Source organism: Medicago truncatula, chromosome 1, assembly GCF_003473485.1.
Source record: "Medicago truncatula cultivar Jemalong A17 chromosome 1, MtrunA17r5.0-ANR, whole genome shotgun sequence".
NCBI classification, from domain to species: domain Eukaryota; kingdom Viridiplantae; phylum Streptophyta; class Magnoliopsida; order Fabales; family Fabaceae; genus Medicago; species Medicago truncatula.
This window is the reverse complement of record NC_053042.1, coordinates 17,971,737-17,990,824: the sequence shown is the minus strand read 5'-3', so window position 1 is coordinate 17,990,824 and position 19,088 is coordinate 17,971,737. Positions and strand designations below refer to the sequence as shown.

The following is a 19,088-nucleotide window of genomic DNA, read 5'->3' as shown; positions in this document are numbered from 1 at the left end:
TTTTTTTTTTTAGTATTAAATGTGTTATGTCTTAAATTAGAAATACGTGCGCCAATTTAAATTCATGATTTTTATTTTTAAATGCATCATGATCCCTGAGCAATGGTCTGCGACCATGCGCCATGTTAGGGAGCAGATAGCACCGATATGGACCAGGAGGCGAGTCCGGAGGCCGATGAGGCAACAACAGGAGCATGAGCAGGACCATGAGTAGAGGTATGTTGTTAGTTTTAGGACTTATTTGTTTTGGGCTTAGTTAGTTTCATTTTGAGACTTTGATGACTTTTGTTCATATTTAGTTGACAATTTGTATTTTAACTGATGTTGGTACATTTTTATTTCGTCGTGGTAATTTGCGTTTATTTTGAATCAAATGTTGATAATTTATTATTGTTGTTAATGTGAAAATATTCGAATAGGTTGTGCTATGCGTTTAAAACACATAACAGGTCTCGAAAATGAAGCTTATGCCAATGCAAAGGCATCAGAATGCATCGGCAGTTAACTGTCGATGAAACCGGCGACAACTAACTGCCGAGGAAACTTCGGTAGTTAACTACCGATGGTATCAATCGGCGGCAGTTAACTACTGAGGGGGTATTTGCGTATTTTACTGGTGTTTTTCAGCCGAAACACAAGTGGGAACAACAATTTTCATGTAATTCAACTATCTTTTTTTTTTTAATCGGGAAAGTGTGGGCTAGAAGTATCTCTCTAAATGTTGTAACCCATTTGGGTTTGTACGATGATGTTGGCTTGAGTTCTTAGAGTGCATTTCTCTTCAAAGTCTCAGGTTCGATTCTTTATGATATCAATGTTGGTGGGTTAGTATAACTCATTGAAGTGTACTCCTACTAGAAATTGCATGAAAATGTATATAGATTTTGCCACTCTCCAATGCAGAGAGACTGATGGGGATTAGGGTTGAATCAGAGTCGTCTCATATATAGTGTACATATAGGCTTGGTTAGCTCCATTTAGGGTTAAAGAGGTGAGCCTGATTTTGTGTTTGGAAGGTTGTCCACGTTGGTAATCTTGTCATGCCTGACTTGGATCGGAGTTGTTCATGATTGTTTTAAATATTTTAATTAAGGATAAATTAGAATAGAGATTTTTAAATTATTTAATTGTAATAAATTGGTTTTTAAGTTTTTTTTTTACCACTTAGGTATTTTGAGTTTAGATGAGATAATAAACAACCATTAGTCTATTAGAGATCAAATTACGATGGACTTATTCAATACAACTTAAAATGTTTGAAAATTTCTTACCTCACCCCACTTAATTCTCGAGTCTTATAGACATTTTGGATTTTATGTTCGAAAAGTGTAAAATACATTCGAAAACCCTCTATTTTTTTATTTTAGAATGTGAAACATATGCAGTCGAAATTTAGAGGATGAAAAAAGTATGAAATAAAAGAATACACGGTTTTGTAGAAACATAACAGGATGATCCATTGTGAACAACACCAACCAAACAATTTAGTTATTACTATTGGATCTTCCAAATTTTAAATATTTCAAATTTTACCAATGAGCACCGTCAAAAGTAGATATTCAAAAAGTTCAAGGGTCAAATTGCAATTTTTAAATTAATGAATTACGATGGTCCACCTGTACTCTTGTACCATAGTAACATTTTCCTCTTTTATCGTATTTTTATTTTAATATCACCACGCCTTCAAACGAAACGCATCGTTCTTCCCCAGAAACCCTAATGTCATTCCTTGAAGAATTTCAAGCCAGTAAGCCCCCTTCTTTTCTCGATTATAATTTTTTTATTTAATTTTAGGGTTCGATTATGTATATTTGTGTTTTCAATTTCATCAATAACAATGAAATTTGCGTTTTTTTCCTGCAGATTTGGATTCACTGCCTAATATTCTTCATAAGAAGTATGCCTTATTGCGTGACCTAGATAAAAGTTTACAAGGTAGTATTCTTAATTTTACTATTTTATTTATTTTTATATATCACTGAAACTGTGATTAATTAAAAAGCATGCATTTTTTTACACTGTCTGTTTAAATCAGTTTTACACGGGCAGACCACCATTGTCTTATGTCATGCTTTCAGTTTCCAAATAATCATACCAGAGTAGGGGTGATGTGGCAAAGTAGTGGATTTTCATTGGATGTCAGTGTAAAACTGTTTTCGGCTGACCTTGCATACCTTTAGTTCGTATCAGTGTAAAAATATTTTACCGTGTCGCCGATCAAAACATGTTATTTGTGTGGTTTTTAAGGTAGTTCTGAGCAAAATCAATATTTGTAATGATGGAACGGTTATGGCGGATTGACATTGTAATATTGTATAAAATTATAGGTTCATCGTAGTAATAGGTTTCGTTAATTTAGTCACTTAGTGATTTTGGTGTTATTCTTTGTGGTGGTTAACTGAGTGCAATTTTCTCTGAGAATATGAATGTAGTGTGTGTGACTGTGTGAATCAGTGGTGAAGAGCGGTAACCTTATTCGGCTTCGTATATAATTATACTGTCTTTTGTGCTTAGGTGTTTCTGTCAAAGCTTCTTGTGGTTTCTTACGATTCATAAATAAGATTTGATTCCTGGTTTGGAAAAATGTCTACAGATTCACGATATTAATCTCCATTTGATAACCATGTTAGTCCTTTGACGTAAAAGCACAATACAAAACCTTAGTATGCACAAACTCATAACTGTGTCATTTATGTCACATGATAAACTGGTATTATTTACATTTATAATAATAATAATTTATGACATTTTGAACTATTCATTCAGTTAAGTGTATTTGTTAGATTTGATTAGTTAAAGTCTAATGATAATTTGGGTATGCTATGCCAAGTTTGTGATTGAATTTACTGCTACAGTTTATTGCTGCCTTGTTTGATGATTTGTTAAAGTCTAATGATAATGTGAAATGAACTTTAATTTCAGGCTTAAGCTGTATGTTTGTTACCTTGCTACATTAAATGAAGGCATGCTGAACTCTTCTTGATTTTTGTGATCTTATTCCTGTGTTGAAAAGTAAAAACGAAAAATCGAAAGCTTTTAGTTGTGGTTGTTTTCCCCCTCCCCCTAGTTTATTGCATGTATTGTTTGAGATTCGAAGCTATATAAGCATTTGATCTGTATGAGCAGATAATCAAAGGCAAAATGAACAGCGTTGTGAGCAAGAAATTGAAGATATTAGGCGAGGAGTTCGGTCTGGAAACATCGCACCGGATACCTCTGTTATTAGATTCTCTGATGAAGCACTTGATGAACAAAAGCATAGCATCAGGATTGCTGATGAAAAAGTCGCCTTGGCTGTCCAGGCATACGATTTGGTAATCATCGTATCTTGTTATATGTATTTAGCCAAGGGTAATCTGATCAATTGGATAAATTATATTTACATACTAAATAGTACTATTGTGTGGTAACCTAAAGTTGGTTGATGAACATAATGTTTAGCATTGTGATTATATTCATGCTAATATACTTGGCTGTTCAATTTTTTTATCACAAATCCGTGATTAAAAGTAACAATAACATTGATTTAAAACTCGTTGTATTCATTATAATCACATTATAAATACAAGTGTGATTGGCTTTCTTTTAGACACACAAATTCTACAAAGTACAAACAGTTGTTGGCTTGTTTCTGGATTTTGTAATTATGTTTCATGATTTTGTTGCAGGTAGATACTCATATACAACAACTTGATCAATATCTGAAAAAGTTTGATGAGGAGCTTCGGCGTGGTATTGCACATTCTACCTTTTTGTACCACTCAATTTGTGAATGTTATCAATAGTCTTTTGAAAAAGTTGGATCATATTGTAATCGGTGACAACTGAATCCCTCATCTGTTTGAACAAAGCCTAATATTTTTCATATTTCTCGCAGAAAGAGAAAATGCTGCAATAACTGGAGCGCCTACTTCAAGTCCTGATGGAAATACAAAATCTGGAAAAGAAGGCGGTAGAGGAGGCAGAAAAAAGTAAGTAACTCATTTTGGAGTATCTATATGATGATTCATTTTCTAATAGCCTATAATGGTGTCGTTTAATGTGACTATTAACGACGGATTCCATTCCCCTTTGTATTCTGTTACGTAAGATATTGATTGACATGAGGGGAATTATCTAGAAGTAGACACTGGCTAGTTATCCGAGGATATGGAAAACAAGATTAACTAGACATTATGTGGAATAAAATTGAAAAGTTCCAGGAATTCTTTTTCTGTATTTCTAGATAGAAAAGGCATTTCAATATGCCAGAGCCAGACATATAAGTACGAAAATGTTATGAAAGAAGTGAATAACATTAATCAATGTAGGGGATGAACAGAAACAGTATTGAAATTCACTCTAAACAGGGGATAAATTCCATTACAATCTGAAATATGTATGAGTAAGGAAGAAACCAACCACAATGCTATGGAATGGAGACATTCCTTGCAGGATGACAATGAAATATGCTAATAACTGAGAGAGAATAGCTCTTCTCATTCCCAACCTTCCATCAAGCACCTGAATTTTCTTCACACCCCTTCGTGGCTACGCTCCATCCTTAAATCATTCTCCATTCCTTCCTTAATATTTTCTTCTACTCTCCTTGGGCCATATATCAACAATGTTATGTATGTTCCCTCTGTCCTGTTTTCCTTACTCGGCAGCCTTTGTGTGAGTCTTGGGCCCATTTGTTCTGTTCTTGTCCCCATCTCTGCTTCTTTTTCCTTTCCTCCTAAGTTGGCCCTATTAATGGGCCTATCATCAGTTAATGCTTCTTCATGTTATGCTTGATCTTTGGTATTTAAGAGACTAATGGATAGAATGATAACCTGAATATTATTGATAGAACAATTATGCAGTAACTACTAGCAGTAGCAGTTACAGAACAGAGGGAAATTAGAGTTGCTGCAATAGGAATAATAAACTGCTAATAACCAAAATAATCCTCTAGGAATTAGAGAGCCTTGTCTCTCCCAACCTAATCCAACATAAAAACACGGAATACATAAGTTTCCTACCCTTTTTCTGTTTAAAACTGGGCCCTGTCAATCAATTGCGCCTGCACCTAACATTGGAGGCCTACTAACAGATTACCGTGATCTTAGCAAATATGTGCATCATTTGAAGTTGAAGTTGTTGTATCTCCAAATTTACAATGCCATCACAATACGACCAACGTTTGTTCGACATTTGACACAGCCGTACAGTGCTTTGTTGTACATTGTTTTATGAATATCTTACAGTCATATCAATCCTAGTAATCTGCATCCTTGTAAAACCTCAAATTATTCCAATTAGGTGAGGATATGTAATTATAAAGTACGTTCCTCAAGTTACTACTACTCATTCTGGTATTAAAACTCTAAATTTTAACATCTAATCTTTCATCAAATATCCTATGGCTTTTAAAGTGAGGTGACATTTATTTATAATTTTACCTTCTCACAATGCTTCATCTCTGCTACAGTATGATTTATTACAAAGTAAAAGTTAGAAAAGAAAATTACAATCTGATGAATATTGTCTGAATTTAAAACTGCTTCAGAACTCGCCAAGCAGCATCTGTCCAAACTGCAACAGCAGCGGCAATGGCAGCAGCAACAGAAGCTCTAGCCACATCTGCAAATCCTACTGGCATGGATTTAGATTTACCAGTTGATCCAAATGAACCCACATACTGCTTTTGCAACCAAGTTAGCTATGGAGAAATGGTTGCCTGTGATAACCCTGATGTATGTTTCTACTTTCACTTTTTCTGTTTTTATATTTTATATCCATTTTACCTACATTCCATACATATTTTGACGCTATCTATAAATTACAGTGCAAAATAGAGTGGTTTCATTTTGGCTGTGTTGGCTTGAAAGAACAACCAAAAGGAAAATGGTACTGTTCAAGTTGTGCCGCAACAAGAAATCGCCGGAGAGGCAAATGAGTTTGGCAGAATAATAAGATCAATGTTAGACTTGTTCAGTGTAATTCATAATATTTTTAATTATTTTATATAGTGTAGTTATTTTGTTTGATTTATCTGGGCCTTGAAACTTTACTTATGTAGTTGTGATTGCTGGGAAATTTTGAAATTATAAATTTCCGAAGATTTACTGTGTACTTTAGTATGGTGCCTCTCTAAACCATCAAATGGCTCTTTGCTCTCATTTTAAGACCATGTCTCGCTCGGTTTCTCCCAAACTGAGATATTACCTTGCACTCTCTTCTGTTCGTGTTGCACAACCGTTGATGTTAGTCAATCAGTTAACCCTTGTCAAACTTTGGTTGGTCTTGAAGTATCTAGGAACCCTGAAGTGACTAGTGTGGATGACTTTGAAGATGAGAATGAGAGTCAGATGTTCTAGAAAAGGCATGTTTCATCTAAGAAGATAATGCTATCAAGAAAAAAAACTGCAAAGGTTTAAGTTGGGTATTAATAATGAACCTGTGATATTTGAGAAGGGGAAAATCTTTGCAACTGTTGGGTTAGTAAAAAAAATGTTGTGAAAGAATATGCTTTGCAGCATAGGAAGAATGTGTGCCTCAAGAAAAATGAGAAGAAAAGAATTGTGGTGAAGTGCATGAAAGGATGTGCATGCCATATGAGATTCAGCAAGGTTCCTCCTCAAACTAATTTTGTTCTTTCTAGTTTTAATTCAGCTCATACTTGCTATCACACTGCTAAAGTGAGATTGTTAACCACAAAGGTGTTGGCTAAGAAGCTGGTTCCAATACTTAAGCATTCACCTATTATGACCCTTAAAGTTCTGCAAGAAGAGTGTAAGAATAGGTGGTCGATGATGTTGAGTACCTTTTAGATGTATAGGGCAAAAATGAGGGCATTAGAATTTATTCATGGGGCTAGTGATGAACAATATGCCCATCTAAGAAACTATGCAAAAGAGTTTATCAGAAGTAATCCTGGGAGTAGTGTTAAGATTAAATGCAAACATGGACTTAGGGGATTAGTATTTGAGAGAATGTATGTTTGTTCTAATACTGATATGCAACACTCTGAGGCTTCAAATGCACAAGCTAATACAAATGATGTCAACACTAATGGTAATGTTGCTAATGCACAAGCTACCACACATGCTGGTACCAGCACAAATCTTGCTTCAAATGCAAAATCTTACTGTCATACAATCTGCACAAGCTACCACATCCAATGTGCCTTCAGATGTGATAAGCAAAACAAGAAAGAAAAAGACTAAAATTGATGCTGCAAAGTCAAGCAAAAGTGTACCGCCTGTTAATGCCTCAGTCCAAGCTCCACCTACTGTAACTTTTGTCAACACTGTTGCCCCCTGTAGCTGGATCCAATACTGTAACTGCTGCTACAAGCAACACATCTGGAACAATGAGAGATGACAAACATGTTGTGGGTGAGGAGGCTTTGTTTGTGCCTAGAAACTCAAGAACTACATAAGTTAAGAGGAAAAGTGATGATATGGCACAAGTTGGGACTCAACAGTCAGTGAACAAGACTTAAGTTAGGAAGTGCAATGAGACTGATGTTACATCTTTTATTGATATAGTTATGTGATGTAATATTAAGTACTCTTAATGATATTTTGGTTATGTTAGGTTAAGTACTCTAAAGTACTCTTAATGCTCTTTTGGTTATGTATTCTTTATTTAAGTACTCTTTTGATTATGCTCTTTTGGTTATGTAATGTTAAGTACTCTAATGACCCATTATTTTGCTATGTGAATGTTAAGTACTCTTTTGAGGTTATATTATGTTATGCTCTTTCAAACGCTCATAAGATTGACATTTAAATATGACAGGAAATTTGAAAATCACCAACAAACTTAGAAATAACAACATACCTAAAATTACAATTGTTAACACAAGCATTTTTTTCCTTGTTCTTCAATGCATCATTCTTGTTTAATAGACCTCTAATCAGTTTCTTCTGCCTCTCAGGAACTTCTGGATCAAACCACCTAAAAAAACTTCACTTTCATCTCTGGAAATACTTCCCACATCCATGGAACCTCCTTTCTAGGTTTTCATCAGTCCAGGCAGTTACTAGAGGTGAATCAACATCACAGTAACAAACTTGATGAGCCAGTCACAGTTGAAGATGAATATGGTCCACCCATTTTTTGTTCTGCAAACCCAGAAATCGAACAAGATGAAAGGAAATTGAAGAAAGTAAATTGAAGAATAATGGACGAAGAATGGAACATGATGAATCGAAAGAAGAAAGGAAATTGAAGAAGAACAATGGAGATTAGGGTAATCATTGGGGGTTTTTAAACCCTAATTTCTTACCGTTGGAGAGCTCTCATGTGCCAAGCCTTTCCATTTTTCTTTTTTCTTTTTTTTAATCCAACTAATTACACGCATGGCTTTTAGTTTTTTAAAAAATACGAATATACACACGTGATGTGCGACGTCCTTTAATGAAGTCACAAATCAGTGTTGACTCGGTCAAAATTGACAAAAAATATCAATATTGCAAATGGGCTAATTCTTGGGGGGGCCAAATTTTTCATGTTTTTTAATAGGATGTCAAAATCGCAACATTTTAAAACTTAGGAGGCCAAGAGTACACTTTACCCTAAAAATTATTATATTTTTCAATAAAATCAATAATATAACATTGAGCAAATCTGTCTAAGAATGTTATAATAATATAACTAGGAATAATAAAATATCAAACACAAAACATCATATATATATATATATATATATATATATATATATATATATATATATATATTGTTATAGATTATTAAAAAAATAGTAATATGACAACTACTCTTACTAATAGATGAGATAAGAGTATGAGTAGATAAATTTTGCTCATAAAGTCTGGTTTTAATTTATTGTTTTGATATAATTTTTTTAGGTGTAATTTAATTATCTTCGGATAATTGAATTTTATATGTTATTTTATGATAAAGTATTAAAATATATAAAAAAATATATATAATATAGAAAGTCTATTGTAATTCCTCCATTTTAAAATGAAAGTCACTTTTAGTTTTTAATGCTACATTGTCTTTTCCTTTTCAATTGTATCCTTCAATTAATACCATGTAAATTACTTCGAAATATTACATTTACTTTAATGGAAAACATCAGACATATACAATTTGTTACATTTTATTTTAATATTTGAGTTTATTTTTATCTATTTGTTATATGTGTTATTTGTAGGCAAAATTACATTTTTAGTCCCTTAACTTAATTTCAGGTAACAGTTTGGTCCTTTATCTTTTTTTCATTTCAATTTGGTCATTTTTGTCCATTTTCATATGAATTTTTAAGCTTAAAATTCATGATTTTATTTTCTTATGGTCTTTCAATCTTCAAATCTATGATCCTCGTCTATGTTTGCATAAGAATATTAGATTTGAAGCTTGAAAATGTATATAAAAATGGACAAAAAGGATCAAATTGAAATGAAAAAAATAAAATAAAATAAAGGATCAAACTGTTACCTGAAATTAAGTTAAGGGACTAAAAGTGTAATTTTGTCTTATTTGTATTTAAAGTTGATGGTAATTTTGAAAGAAGAAAAAGTCAACCCAAAAAAGTCAAAAGATGTTATTTTCTTTATGTATAGCATAGATTAATCAAAATCTAACATGCACAAAATAATTTTTACTGAGAGTAATATGAGAAATAAAAATCTCAAGTTGTTAGTGGGTGATGTGTAGATAAATTTATATTTTCATAAGATCACTTTTTTTATATATGGGTGTTTTCAAAAAATAAATAATTAATTTTTAAACAATGAATTGTTTCCTTAAAAAATAAATAATTAATTTTTATGATTAGCAAGTTTGTTTTATTTGAACACTTTGTTAAGTGAGCTTAAGGGCAAACACAACATATTGATCAACTTTAAGAGACATTTAATAATTATTCCATTATTTTAATCAAATAAAAATTGTAGTTTTAGGAATGGCTTTTTGCATTTCCATAAGTGTGAAAACTATTTAATTATATTCGTGAGAGAATGAGCTTTGCACACTATAAAGAAATCAAATTGTATTACATTTTTTACATACAAAGAAGAAAAAATATGACTAAAATTCTCAAATTTATTTGTGTTATTATCTTATTTCTTTCTGTATCTCTTGTTGGAGCGGATTTTGACTGTAAGTCATTTTTATCCTTTTTTGAAATTTTATTCTTTACTTTGTACACAATATTCTATCCCATTTTAGTAACATTATTCCATTATATTTTTTTCATTACAGCATATACTGATTTACATGATAATAATCCTGAATCATATGAATGTGAAGTTGATGAAGATTGTCCACAAGATCCTTTTACTATGAAGTGCATTAATAACATTTGTATTGGTTAGAAAAAAAATCATTTGTGCAAAGTCTAGATAGTACACAAACACCAAGGGGAATAATAAGTTTTTTCACTAGTGAAAGATCTCTACAATATACCTCTTATGCAATAACATTCCACACGTTGTCATTTAGTTATTGTGTTTACATCCATTAATTTTTCTTTTATATATTTCTTTGTCTAGCTTCACATATCTTGTAGTTATAGTTTTGTACTATAAGATGATGGAATTGAAACGAAATAAGATAGTAGAGACTATTATTTAGAGTGTATTCTTCTATATAAATTTGATAACAACCCTAATTTCTTGTTATTATAATATTTTACTATTTTTGTTGTTCACAAAAAGCTTTGATAATTAAACCTTTTTTTAAATTTATGCACATATTCATTGAATTGCAAATAATATAGTATAATATGTCGATATGATAGTCATCTAGAAACTATGATTATATCTTATATTAGCCTAATCTAGTAATATGTTGTAGGAACAAAGTTCCATCAAAGCGTTTAGTAACTTTCTTTTTGACAAAAATGCATACAGTAACCTAATTATCATATCCACACATTTATATATATATATATATATATATATATATATATATATATATATATATATATATATATATATATATATATATATAAATAGATAAAAACTAAAAACCTAATTTTCCTAATTCATTCATATATAGAAATGAAAACAAAAAAAAACAATGTGATCCAATTTAACAAAGGTTTTTTTTAAAATTTTGTGGTCAGGATCAAGAGTTTGTTAACAGGATTGCATAAAACACATGTTGGGTGGGTCTCACCAACACACACACACATATATATATATAGAGAGAGTTTGTGAACTCTGTGTGAATTTAAAGGAATGTTTAGAGTGTGTTTTGATTGGGGAATGTTTTGAGGGAATTCAACTACTTTAAGTTGAATTCTATTATTTGAATTCACCTCAAAGTAGTTGAATTCTCTCAAAATATTCCCTCATCCAAACACACTCTTAGAGAATGATTTTGTCATTTTTGTGAATGCATTTGTTAGGTGATTTTTTGTGAACTCGGTGCATTTTGCCTCTTACTAAGTAATTTTTTGGGTTAATATCACTTTTGGTCCTTGTAATATTAGCGAATTCCGGTTTTAGTCCCTATAAAAAAAAAGTTTAGATTCTGTCCCTGTAATTTCAGATTCCTCCACTTTTAGTCCCTCGTTTAACCCTGTCAGCAGAATCTGCACATGTGTCACGCTGACTGTGTAATTTTTTTACTTTTATCATTAAATTTATTTCCTAGTGGCTTTTATTTTGATTTACATTTATTTAATTAGTTAAAAACAAATTTTAGAATTGAAATAAAATAACTTAAATTAAAAAAAAAAAATCATTTATTCATGTTCATCCTTCCCATGTTCTTCATATTCATCTTTCCCTTCCCTGCCCAATTCTTCTTCTCCAGCTTGACCCCCAAAAATCACGACACCATCATCACCTTCCTTTTCCTCATTAACTTTCTTCTTGAACTTTCATCTTCTTTCTCCAAATCGAATCTGACCCAATACATCTCAAATCGAAATCCATTTTTTATTTTTCATTCTTGGTCCTTTTTATCAACAAAACACAATTGAATTTCTGGGTTTATAAAAATCTCATCTTTCAATTTCGAATTTATGGGTTTCTTAAAATTTGAATCACACACTTAAAGAAACATAAACATGAATAGGAGTGTTGTTTAGAGAGAGAAAGAGAAAGCTTTGTTTTAAAAGAGGGAAAGGATGAAGAAGAAGAATCTGAGTTGAATCATCCACAATTTATATGTTTGGTTTTGTAAACAGTTACAGGCGGCAAAAATCACTGCTTCAAGTGTGCCTTCTTCACCATCAACAATAATGGTGATGAATTTGGTGGTGGTGTTGACGATAATGGTGGTGAAATAGGTGGGATGATGATTATGGGGATAAAGAGTTTTCTTATTTCTTAGTTAAAAGTTTGTGAATTTGTGAATTTCTTATTGAAGCTTGTGTTGTTGTTGTTCATGAAATTTTGTGAATCTGTTTTTTTTATTTTTTTATATATAAACATGAAGCTTGCTGCACATTTTTGTTCTTGTTACTTGGGTTTGTGATGAATAGGAAGAAGAAGAAGAAAAACGATGAAAGAAGAAGCTGGAAAACAAGGGCATTTGATTTTTGTGGTTTTTTAATTGTAATTTTAATTTGTTTTTTATTTAATTTTTAAATAAAAAAACAACTTAAGCTAAAAAATTAAAATAATTACACAGTCAATTGGACACGTCAGCAGATTCTGCTGACAAGTTTAAGTGAGGGACCAAAAGTGGAATAATCTCAAATGATAGGGATGGAATCTAAACTTTTTTTTTTACAGAGACTAAAACCGGAATTCGCTAATATTACAGGGACCAAAAATGGTATTAACCCTAATTTTTTTAAGAGATAAAAATGAAATATATTAACAAACCAAAAAACTCTCTCCAACACATGTCGTATCGAAGAATACATAGATTCATTAAAAGGTTACATTATAAAGTAAATCAGAAGAGAGAGAAAAACGTAGAGAGCTAAGATACAACAATAAAACAAGGAAGAGGGCTAAGCCTCCAAAAATGATAATCAAAATCAAACGTTGCATATTTAGATTTCATAACGAAAAGAACATAAGCTTAACTTTTTCACTTAAATGTTGTAAGTGATCCTCCTTATGTTGAAAAATGCATATGTTTCTCTTTTTTCAAATCCACACAACAGAAAACCAAATAATATGAAAAGTCAACGAAACCAACAACCTTAAACTAAGTAAGTTAGTTTAAATACTATTTTTCAAGTCAACGTAAATTGAAAAATGTTTCAGCAATGGGTTGATTTACTTGGAACCTTTAAGATAACTTTGTATCAATATAATGGTAACCATTTTTATTTTTAAAATGTTGTATAATAGACACTACAACCTATGTTTTTATGTCCTTTCATAAATTTGAGTAGCTAATAAATGTTGTAGTGCATCGAAGATAATTTGATTGATAGTGGGGTTGGAATGAAAATGTGATATGTTTAGTGGTACCTCCAAATTTAGATAAAAGAATAAAATTGAAATAATAATCTTTAATGTCTCATTTTATTTCATTGCCATTGTCTTAGGGTCTGTTTGGTTAACAAAAAAAAAAAGAGCTTTTAGCTTTTAGTTTATAGCTTATAAGCTCGTTTGACAAAAAAAGCTCTGTTTGGTAACACTTTTTCACCATGAGCTTATAGCTTATTTCACGAGCTTATAAGCTATTTTTCAGAAGCTATTCCAAGTAGCGTTTAAGCTTATAGCTTATATCTTCTCACTTTTTCTTCCAATTTTACCCTTATTATTTCATTTAAATTGTATTTTTATCCATTATAATTTTTATAATAAGCTACGTAATAAAGACTACTATCCCTTTATTCCAATTTTTGTATATATATCAGCTGACCTTTTTTTTTTTTTTTTTGAAAAAATATATACCTTCGTTTTTTTTTTTACGAAACAAAATACTATTATTCTATTAGTGTTACTTTTTTTTTTTTTGAGGTAAGTGTTATTTTCTTTATTCTCTGTTATTAGTATTACTCTATTAGTGCTACCTTTTTTTTTGTTTTTGAGGTAAATGTTATTTTTTTTATAAAGTGGAAACACTTAAATGATAATAAATATAAGATAAAATTTTAGTGAATAAAATTGAATTTAATTTATAATATATAGGATATATTAAATTAATAAATTTAAAGTATTTTTTTAAAGAAAAATTAGTTTACAAAATTACAAATACTTAAATTAATGATATAATTTTTATTATGAATTAAGAATATCCTTTATGTCATTTTACATTTATCAGTTAGTTGAACCGCTATTTTTACCAAACACTTCAGTTAGCTTATCAGCTAAAAGCTATCAGCTAGCTTATCAGCTATCCGCTATTTTTACTAAACAGAGCTTTAGTGTACAAAGCCATAACTTCAAGGTATATGAAACTAGAAGAAAACATAATTATTGAAAGCCAACACAATAATTAAACGACAACATGTGGAATTTTATAGAATAAGGTATAAGGTCATTCTAACTATAAGAGGAAACAAACAATAAATAAATTTTGTATTGAAAGTTTAAATGTTTAAAGTTTTCTAATGTAGAATACACAATTTTCAAAAAAATAATTCTATCTTTAACTTCTTAACTTGTGCCTTAATGGACAAGTTAGCATTTCCCTAAAATATATTGTATAGATCTTTTTCTAATGAGATAACATATTATTCCCTTTCATGGAGTTTGTGTATTCTCTAGAGATTGTCTGAAGGTTCTTCATTATGAACAACACAAATGTAATTAATGCACTTCATAGGTAAGGGATCTTGTGGACAATCGTTATCAACTTCACATTCTTGAAATTCATATAAGTAATCGTATGAATCATTATGTACTACTATGAAGAAAAAAAAGAGTGAAATAATGTTACTAAAGCAGGTAAAAGACTATGTATGAAGTAAAGAAGAAAATTTGAAAAAGATAAAAATGACTTACAATCAAAATCCGCTGAAACAAGAGATATGGAAAGAAATAGAATAATAATAACAAATATAAATTTGAGAATTTCAGTCATAACTATTTCTTCTTTTTCGTGTAACAAATATAATATGATCTAATCTCCTTATAGTGTACAAAGCTCACGCTCTCTTGATTATAATTAAATAGAGTTTACCATTTATGGAGTTGTAAAAGGCCATTCCTAAAATTAGAATCATTATTTAATTAAAAAAGTAGAATAAATGTTAGATGTCTTTTAAGTTAGAGAATGTATTACGTTTGCTAATCATAACAAATTTTTTATTTTTATTATTGTTATTATTATTATTATTTTATATTTTATGGAAGGAAGTGATTCATTGTTTTTTTAATTGTTTTTCGTTTTGTTTTCAAACCTTTAATGATAATTCAACACTTGAAACACCCCATATATAAAATGAGTGGTCTATTGTCAATTTATAATATTTACAACTTTTAGATTTTTATTTCTCTCTTGTTCATATTCGATTTTGATTAGTTATTATAATATTTACTTATTCATACTTCACAATTTCAATTGATTTATAAAAAATAATACTAAACAACCTAAATATTTAACTTTTTTCGTAATTAATTCTAAGATATAGATCATTTGTGTAAGTCTAATTTATCTACCCTACATAGTGTATTAGGTACTATGATTTCATATGACTTTGTGACCCTTAAGATATAGAAAGTTGATAGCTATTGTATCTACTCGATTTCGAGTTCATCAATATTATCGCTCTAAAGATCAAAACATATTTTGAGAACCAAGTTTGTTCCAACAGATATTGATGTTTGAATGATAACAACATGAGAAAACAGATTATCCATTGACATTTGCTTCGATTTAAAGAGAACTCTTATAAATAAAATCCAGTGAAGAACCTAAGACTATCGTGTAATACTATCTAATCACGGTGAAAAACACAATAGGGGGTTAAATTGGGTTTTGAAATATTGTTTTTGCAAATTTAGTTTGACAAAACACCTTTTCAAAAATGATGTAAGTTAGAAAAACTTTTTTCAAAAATGGCACGATCAAAATATTATAGTAAAGAAGTTTAAGAGAAAAGAATATCCACGCCAAATATTTATTCTTGCTCACTATCAGCTTGATAGGTAGTTAAGTCCCTTAAACCTAAATGATTTTCACAAACAATCACACGGGACAAACCACCAAAATACACTTTTGCAAAACTGACTATGAAGGTGAGAAAAACACAAGGGAAGGAGGGGGGTTGAATTGTGTTGGCTTTTTCTAAAAAATAATTATAAGTGTTCAAAACTAGTCAGAGTCTGAATGTAGCGGATAGACAGAACACTAAGGTATATATATATATATATATATATATATATATATATATATATATATATATATATATACAGAGAGAGAGCACACATTCAATAGACTTTCAAGAGACTTCTAATGCTCAAGGAAACTTCCAAATTCTCAAGCACGCATGCAATAGACTTTCAATGCTCAATCACTACTGAAAGAGACTTCTAATGCTCAAGCTTCACAAACAAGAGACTTCTATTTGTTTACAAATAAAAAAACTTTGTTCTTGCACATACAATTAGAGGTGTAAACTTAACAATCCAAAATATACTCTTTACAACTTAGGATATCTAGGATACAAACTTTGATAAGAAATTCCTACGTGTTTTTTCACTATTTGATTTTGACAGAGTAATGACACAGTAAAAATAACCGAGTCTTGTTGATCTTCTTCAGGTCTTCAACTCCTTTTATAGGCAGGGATTTGAGAGACATTGGAGAAGAGTGTCAGCGCATTAAGAGTCGTTGAAAAGCTTCAAATCAAGAACAATAGGGCATTGCCTGATATGGATAATTTCGTTGAATAGTCATTTGAAATTCCTTTGTTGAAACTGAAAATTTCTGTTCTTTCTCTTTGTCCTTGAATTTCTTTGTATGTTTCTACATGTGGTCAGAAGAAGACAAAATTGTGCTATTAGATCCTTGATAGAGATAGTTTTAGAAGACGACAAATCTAACGTGGAGTCTGGATTCCTTAAGATCTTCTAAGGCTTGAGGTCTTCCAAGTCTGATGGGGTCTTCTGAGTCTGATGAGTTCCTTCAGAGTACGAATAACATCCTTCAGAGTCTGATGAGAAACCTTTCGTCATATCTTCTACCATAGTCTTTCAACTTCTCTTGTGCTTCTGATGTTCTAATACATGTTGAATTCATCAATAGATTTTATTCTATGATCTTGGACTCTTGAACAAATATTAGTATATCCAATTGTTCTTCAATACTTTGTTATTATCAAAACATTAGAGAAATTGCACAAACCAATTTTGTTCCAACATACTATACTATAGTATTCTAAAAATGAATTTCAATTAGAATGATATAACTTTCAACAAGAAATAGTGGTGTCGTTTACCTTGGGAAAGGAGACTTCTATTCCACCATAGAAAAGTGTTTTTTAATCATTGGATCATATAAAGAACACACTATTACAATAGTCTCTCCACACTAGATTATTATCTTACTATCTTCTCCAATCGCTCTCTCTCAACCACTTATCTTCATCTTCCATATCATTCTAATAGAACACATTTGACTAGAATCATCCATATCATTCTAGTAATAATTGTAAGTTGGTTCTCTCAAAAAGATTGATTGGGCTTAATAAAAGCTTCAAAGTGAAGTGAATAATCTCATTCCACCTCCAATGGACTTGGGGGTCTTTCTAACTGTTCTTGAAGTCGAAGGGGGTTCGTTTACCGAACGTAGCATCGAACGCTTGAGTGAAGAGTTCGAAGGGGGTGCACGGGTATTCAAGGATCTGAAGATTCAAGGAGCACCATATTAAAGGGTTACTTGGAGTTTGGGAGAGTGTTTTACATAGGAGTTGAAGCATTAGGTTTTAATTTCAAGGAACTCTTGTAAACACATTGTATTCAACATTTGTTACATATTGGATGACCTTGGTGAAGGTGTACTTCATCAAGAAGAGTAGAGGTAGCTCTATCGAGGACAAGAAAGAGCGAACTACTATAAAAATATCGGTGTTATCTTTCTTCCCCTATCCTCTTTACTTTTTACCATTGCATGTGATTAATTGAATAATTGCTAGTGTTGATCTAAGTTGTGTTTCACTGAAAATTAATCTGATTCATTGAATTAGGTTTCATATAATTTGCTTAGATCAATTGATTGCAAAATCTATTCAATTCTTCAATTATACATGTATTGTGTTTTTGATTTGATAGCTTAGTAATTATCTTCATATAGGTTAGGTTTGAAATTGTCTATAAGTTTTGTACATTGTTCAAGGATTATTAAAGTTTGATTGTATAATAAGATTTGTATCGTGAATCTCTCAATTCTAAGATTAAATCTTATTGCATTCAACCCACCCTCCCCCCCAAGCTTGGTAACTAATTAGCCATATAGGCCAACATTTTCTTCTTGGCACATGACTCTTCTCTTGTTCCTTTTCTTCTTCTTTTATTCACCAACTAAATTAGGAAATTAATTTTGTTAAGTTTTGCTAGTTATGATTATGAAGTTACAATCTTATCTTATATGGATATAATTCAAAGTGTAATCACTAGCTTACAATCTTATCTTATATGTTTAAAACAAAATCTCGGGATAAATATAAGATACTATAATTAAATGATCTAACATAACAATTACTCAGTAAAAATTTATCAAAATAGATCCTAACTTCCCAATTTATTTTCTTCAGAACCAAAATCAAATTAATTATCCTATACAGTTTTATTTCTCTTCTTATTTGTTGTCTTGGTCGATGAAAATTTTAGAAAATACAATGAAGCTTGTTGTGATGGTTTTCCAAATCCAAATCTATTCTTGTTTTGGTGATTACCAAATCTCAACTGTTAGGAAGAAAAGATTGGCGAAGATGAATGATTTGTTTAAAGAACACATAAATGAATGAATGAAGATGAATAAGGTTTCAGATTAGATTCATTTCTCTTTATTTTGTTTCAAAAATAGTTTTGAAGGGAAAAATAAATTGAGAGATGTAATTTCCATATGTCACGATAATAAACTGAGTTGATAAGGTCAGATATGATGTGAAAAATTATATAGTGTGGATAGACTATAATAACAATGGTGGTACTATTCAATCTAATGGTTGAAAAAAGACTTTCCTATGTTTTCAGAAATGTTCTCAGTTGAAGATTGTACAGAATCAACAT

The 19,088-nt window shown here is 30.8% G+C and overlaps 1 protein-coding gene and 2 long non-coding RNA genes across 3 annotated transcripts; 2 read left to right on the top strand and 1 right to left on the bottom strand.

The window, feature by feature from the left end:
* The first annotated feature begins 1,588 nt into the window (after positions 1 to 1,588).
* Positions 1,589 to 6,143, top strand: LOC25483057 (PHD finger protein ING1). The gene is made up of 7 exons (XM_013611702.3): positions 1,589 to 1,747; positions 1,864 to 1,935; positions 3,127 to 3,314; positions 3,669 to 3,732; positions 3,878 to 3,971; positions 5,531 to 5,717; positions 5,810 to 6,143. The coding sequence occupies exons 1-7, from the start codon at positions 1,720 to 1,722 to the stop codon at positions 5,918 to 5,920; spliced, it is 744 nt and encodes a 247-aa protein (XP_013467156.1). The 5' UTR covers positions 1,589 to 1,719; the 3' UTR covers positions 5,921 to 6,143.
* Positions 6,144 to 9,939: 3,796 nt separating this feature from the next.
* Positions 9,940 to 10,622, top strand: LOC25483055 (uncharacterized). The gene is made up of 2 exons (XR_003008786.2): positions 9,940 to 10,095; positions 10,198 to 10,622. It is a non-coding gene; the product is annotated as an uncharacterized lncRNA (long non-coding RNA).
* Positions 10,623 to 14,415: 3,793 nt separating this feature from the next.
* On the bottom strand, positions 14,416 to 14,995 carry LOC112420945 (uncharacterized). Its single transcript, XR_003010884.2, has 2 exons — positions 14,859 to 14,995; positions 14,416 to 14,760 (listed from the first exon to the last, which is right to left on the bottom strand). It is a non-coding gene; the product is annotated as an uncharacterized lncRNA (long non-coding RNA).
* Between the last annotated feature and the right edge of the window lie 4,093 nt (positions 14,996 to 19,088).